Raw genomic sequence first — 5,646 nt, 5'->3', positions numbered from 1 at the left:
GAAGGGAATGTGTCCGTTATCTCCCTAAATTCGTCGTGATCCAGCTTCACCTACAGAAGAAGTGAGTATAAGGTTTTTTTAAAGAATCTTTGCAAATCGCCTTTCCTTATAATGTGCTAATTAGCAAGTTTCACGATGAATGCCGCTAAAGTGAACAGTTTCTCTGAGAGCGGCTTGGAAGAGAGGGGCGGGGTCAGCAGAGCTCATTAACATTTAAAGGAAAATGCTACAAAACTGCGTGCTCTGAAAAGAGCTGTTTTTGACAGGGTAAAAAAAATTTTTGTTTTGTTTATGATAGATACGCCCCAACTCCAAATTAAGAATGTGGTGAGCAAGTCACACCAACCTTTTTTAGTCTCATTTGTGCTGCCTTTTGAAAACATTTGCACTATGTATGGGAGAGTATGTGCGTCAGAAGCAGATGTTCCTCTCTGGGTTTGAAAGCTAGTCTGTTACTGTCACAAATGTGGCTTTAGATCCACGTCAAAAGTCCTTCATGGAGCATTGAAGAGGCACACTGAGTGCTTTTTCTGTTTACTTAGTCTGGAGACATTGCAGTGCACAGCAGTCATAATAAGTATTCAGTCTAAAACTTGAATTATAGAGTTTATTTAATTTATAAAATTCTTGTTTTGTACAGTACTAGTGATCTATACCAGTTTGATAATGAAGGATCACACTAGAATTATGTTAACCAAGTGAGGTGTTGGGACTAAATAGACAACTGCTCCTTAAACACAAGTCAGTGGTTGTCCAAGAGTTGTCTCTGCACAAAAATTACACAACATCAAAATGCTATTTGTAAAATCAAATGTTTGAAAAATCATTCAGAAATTTTTGGGCAGTATAGTAAGATTTTTTTTAAATGTTTTTCAGAGAAGTCTCTTACGCTCACCAAGACTGCATTTATTTAAAAAAAAAATGGTGCTCAAGAAACATTTCTTATTATTATCAATATTCAAAACAAAAGTGTTTACTGTCTCTTTTGATCATGTGAATGCATTTTTGTTGAATAAAACTATTAATTTCTATCAAAAGAAATTAAACTTTTAAACAATGGCGTATGCAAATCAAACAGCAAATCATGAATATTCAATATATTGTCCAGTTTATTGCAAGCTTAACAGGTTGACGGTGTTTTTTCCCTCGTCCCCTGTAGACTTCCATGTCAGAACAGAACAGCAGTAGTTTAGTTACGGGACAGACATCTTATCTCCCTGAATCCTTCATGCCTAAATTACCAATTCTCTCTTTTTCTTTAAACTAAGGAGTAGGGCTGGGCGATAATTCGGTAATGATAATTATCGCGATATATAGGGATGCACCGAAATGAAAATTCTAGGCCGAAGCCGAACAAAATGAAACACTAGGCCGAATGCCGAACACAGTTTTTCACATTTTCCCCCCATGTAGGCATTAAGTAAATTTCAATCTCAATTGCATTAAGTAAATTGCCAAAATGTGCTTTTTACTGTTTTGTCCTGCTTTTCAAATAAAAAATCAATTACAAAACAACAATTAAAAAATATTTACTTAACACTGAACATTTTTTTTAACATTCTAGAAGACATTATACCAACAAAGCACAATTTAGCTTAAAATTAATAAGTTAGTAAAATAATATTTTTTGGCCATTTTTGAGACTTGAATCAGGCATGTATTTTTTACTGTACAAATAAAGGCAGCCTTGCTGAGCAGAAGAGACTTCTTTTAAAACATTAGAATATATTACAGATCCCAATTTGAACACTATGTGTGAGAATGTTATAATAAATGTATTAACAGAGCTGTTGTAGGGTAATTAATATTATCATTATTATTGTCGTTACTTTATTTTTTAAAAAAATTCACAAAAATGTTACCGAGCAACTGACGAGTAACACCGTTTTAGCGCAGATTTTCCTCTCGCTTTGGACTTTGAACCCTGGCGCCGCAAGCTCGTGCAGTGGCCGAACACCGAAAGAGATTTTTTTGCTATTTTCGGCCGAATAATTTCGGTTGCCGAATATTCAGTGCATCCCTAGCGATATCATTTTCCTAGAAAAACGATATGAAGAGTTCGATATAATGTTTATGCACCAAAAGCAGAACGAAACCGCATGATTCGTTTGAATCGTGCCACATGGTCCGTTTTTCCGCTCAGATCACAGTTCAAACTGCCATGCGAGCTCACTAGAGCAGATGCGTTTACTCGGTCACGCGAGCACTAAACAGCGCTGTGAGATCCAGTGTGAATCGCGAATTGAGCGATGAACACATGACTCTGTGATTTAAACTAGTAACACTCACTGCACCATGGTATTGTGGCAGAAATTTGGGATATTCACACTGAATTTTATTACAGGAGTAATGGTATATAATTCTAGTATGTATTTGTGATTAAGCTATAGCATGAGTGCATTTATACTGAATGTTTTTAGACTACTGTTTTTCATAGTTATATTTTTACCATGGTATTGAGGTGCTATATGTGTGGTTTAATGATTTAAATGTATGCTACTATAGGAGACCAATGCTTAATTAAAAAAAATAAATAATAAATCCTCGGTCAGAATAAATGTAATCATATAAAACTGAGGTTGCTACAATTTTTACAGATGTTACTGATTTTGACAAAAATTTACCTCTGCATCCTAACTCACGCTACTATCAAATGTGCATTTCTAAGAGACAAAAAAGTGATATTATTAATATTTTTAGGCAACCCAAACCTGTTTCTTGATTTGAAACAATATCACTCATAAGATGCAGAAACGAATAAATAAATTTTTCTATTTAGATATTTATTTTGTTACGGAAAATTAATGGTCTGGTTTCTACAACTCACTTTGGAGCAAAAATATGGCTTTAAACTTGAAAGAAATAAAGATTTTACATTTATCGTGATAATTATCGATATCGACTGATATGAAAAAAATTATGAGCGTGATCATTTTTTTGGCCGTATCGCCCAGCCCTACTAAGGAGGTAGTGTTTTAAGGATGAGTTAATTAATCTAAACTGAAATATCGTTACTTCTAATAATTTGCCTTGCTTGTAAGTTGTGCTTTTTAAGATGTGTCTGTACATAGTTTCAGATGTGTGGTTTGGCTGCAGTTGCTTCTAGTGAGCTAGGTTAATATTTATTTAAGGAGGCCTCTCAGTCAGGTATTGGAGCATAATAAATCACAGTGCATGCTGTGCTTTGCTGGCTGTCTATCAGCCTCCACCGCCTGTTTTACCACCCCACATTTTCGTTCAGATTGCGAACAGTATGTGTTCACTCCTCATGTCTCGTTCTTTGTTTTCAGGCATGAGCGAAAGGCAGAAGAAGCATAGCAGAGGAAAACAGTAGCATGCTCTTTGAATTTATGGTGAGTGAAAAACTGCTCCGTGAAAGAAAAACCTTTAAAGCTGCCCTCTAATGGTAATAACATCTATTTCAGGGTACTGAATGATTACCGTTCATGTGTCATATTTACATGGTACTTTAATTTGCCTTTTGAACATGTAAAAACCCCATCAAATTTATAATGCCACTTTACTGTTTAGGAACGCAATGTAATAAACCTGTAATGAACTTATATTGGTCGATAGTAACAATTTTAACAACTATCCCAAAAAATGGTCTTTGCAAAGTAAATGCAAATTAGAATTATATTATGTTCCTGGAATTATCTTATTTTCTTTTTTCACATGCACATAAAATAACAATGCATGGTAATAAAGATAATTTTTTTCAGAAAGGATGCAGAAAAATGACAAATCTTTTGTTATACTATTTCAAATAAATGCTGTTTTTGAACTTTCTATTCATCAAAGAATCCTAAAAGAAACGTATTGTCAGTTTCCGGGGGGGGGGGGATTAACTGCACAACTGTTTTCAACATTGATAATAATAATAATAAATGTTTCTCGAGCACCAAATCAGCATATTAAAAGGATTTCTGAAGGATCATGTGACACTGAAGACTGGAGTAATGGATGATGAAAATTCAGCTTTTCCATCATAGGAATAAATTGTTTTAAAATGTATTAAAATAGAAAATAGTTTTAATATAATTAATAATATTGAATATAAATTTGATATTATAATCCACAATATTACTGTTTTTACCATATTTTTGATCAAATAAATGCAGCCTTGGTGAGCATAAAATACTTCTTTCAAAAACATTAATAAATCTTAACAACCCCAAACTCTTGAACTGTAGTGTATGTATGCCTGGCTGAAGTATAAGCCAAGGTAAATTACTTTAATTAACTAGTACTATTTAGAAAACTACTACTTTTTAGCTACTAGTACTTGCAATCCACTACTTCTTGATTTTTTTTTTCTTCTGTTATGTAAAACTTCAGCTCTGTTTTTTCGGTGTAGGTGAAAGCATTGTACCTAAATGGTTTAAGCAGAAACTGGTTGAGCTGAAGATGTATTTTAGTTGTACTTCTCTGTCTTTCATTGCAGGATACGTCAGGATGAAACGACTCAGGACTTCAAGCAGCAGTGACAGTTCAGACAATGAGAGTGAGTAAAATGAACATTACAAAATTCTGAATCTGCATGTAACTTCTATACAGAACAAAGATGTTTTATTCTCGGCTCACTCCGTTGTTGTATCATAAAGGTCCCTCGACATCATTTTCCTCTAACAAGTATGGAAGCAAACCAGGCACCCCCGCCTCTGCTCAGAAGAAACCAGCAGAGGTAAACACCTTAACTTGTTTTAAAACCCTTGATTTTTATCACCAGCCCTATGAATGAGGTTTTTCTACAATTTCTAAAATTGGTTTTATCACTCATTAATAGGGATGCTCCGATCGATCGGCCGGAGATCGGGATCGGCCGATAATCACATTTTATGACTCGATCGGTCATCAATAACTTGGCCGATCTCACAAACCCATCACAATTTGATGACGTCAACGCGTGACGACGTACATGATGCGTGGGGACATAAATGATTTGGCGCCACAGTCATGTCATAGCTGGTGTGGAAATGCTATGACGTTTCGAGAAACAATGAAAAATTCGCTATTTGTCGTGTATGTTTTGCATAATGATATGATAAATAGGCCTAGATGGTTCATTTTTAACAGCAGATTCAGTGACGGTCATGTCATCGCCGGTGTGGAAATGCTATGACGTTTCGAGCAACAATGAAAAATTCGCTATTTGTCGCGTATGTTTTGCATAATGATATGATAAATAGGCCTAGATGGTTCATTTTTAACAGCAGATTCAGTGACGTTAGAGCAGATCTGCGCCTCACTGCACGCGTCTGCGGCGCGTTACGGCTCCATGGGAACCGGAGTTGATCGCGGCCAATCTAGTCAGTGCTTGTGTTTATGAGCCAGCCGCGGCACGTTTCTGAAGCGGCTCTCCGCGCTGCTTAGCTAAAAATAGTCTTTTGTGAGTTGTCACAGCGTGGTGGATGGAACAAAACCTTGTCGGAGCCGTAAGGGATAATGGTAACATAATACGCTGATCGTGGGCTGTTATTTATAAAACAAAATAACTTCTTTGGCCATATTAGCCTACTCAATAGCATTAACACAGGCTTTACTCCTTTCAAACTTTATCTGGAATGTCACTGTAGCTTCCCAATCAGGCAAACGAACACACACACGCGCGCGCGAAATTGTCTGCCTCATGAAAAAATTTTATTT

General features: G+C 35.8%; 1 protein-coding gene across 1 annotated transcript in view; it reads left to right on the top strand.

Moving 5' to 3' along the window:
• LOC107753402 (protein Jade-3) overlaps positions 1 to 5,646 on the top strand; it is a 26,049-nt gene that overhangs the window by 9,289 nt on the left and 11,114 nt on the right. Inside the window, exons 2-4 of the mRNA XM_016569532.1 lie at positions 3,291 to 3,353; positions 4,445 to 4,504; positions 4,605 to 4,684. Of these exons, the coding sequence (XP_016425018.1) occupies positions 4,456 to 4,504; positions 4,605 to 4,684 (129 nt within the window). The 5' untranslated portion in view covers positions 3,291 to 3,353; positions 4,445 to 4,455. The remainder of the gene's footprint in view (positions 1 to 3,290; positions 3,354 to 4,444; positions 4,505 to 4,604; positions 4,685 to 5,646) is intronic.

This window comes from Sinocyclocheilus rhinocerous, unplaced genomic scaffold (genome assembly GCF_001515625.1).
Source record: "Sinocyclocheilus rhinocerous isolate Xijiao unplaced genomic scaffold, SAMN03320098_v1.1 scaffold4913, whole genome shotgun sequence".
Taxonomy (NCBI): Eukaryota; Metazoa; Chordata; class Actinopteri; order Cypriniformes; family Cyprinidae; genus Sinocyclocheilus; species Sinocyclocheilus rhinocerous.
Note: the sequence above shows the minus strand (reverse complement) of the source record. Positions and strands in the feature narration are given on the sequence as shown.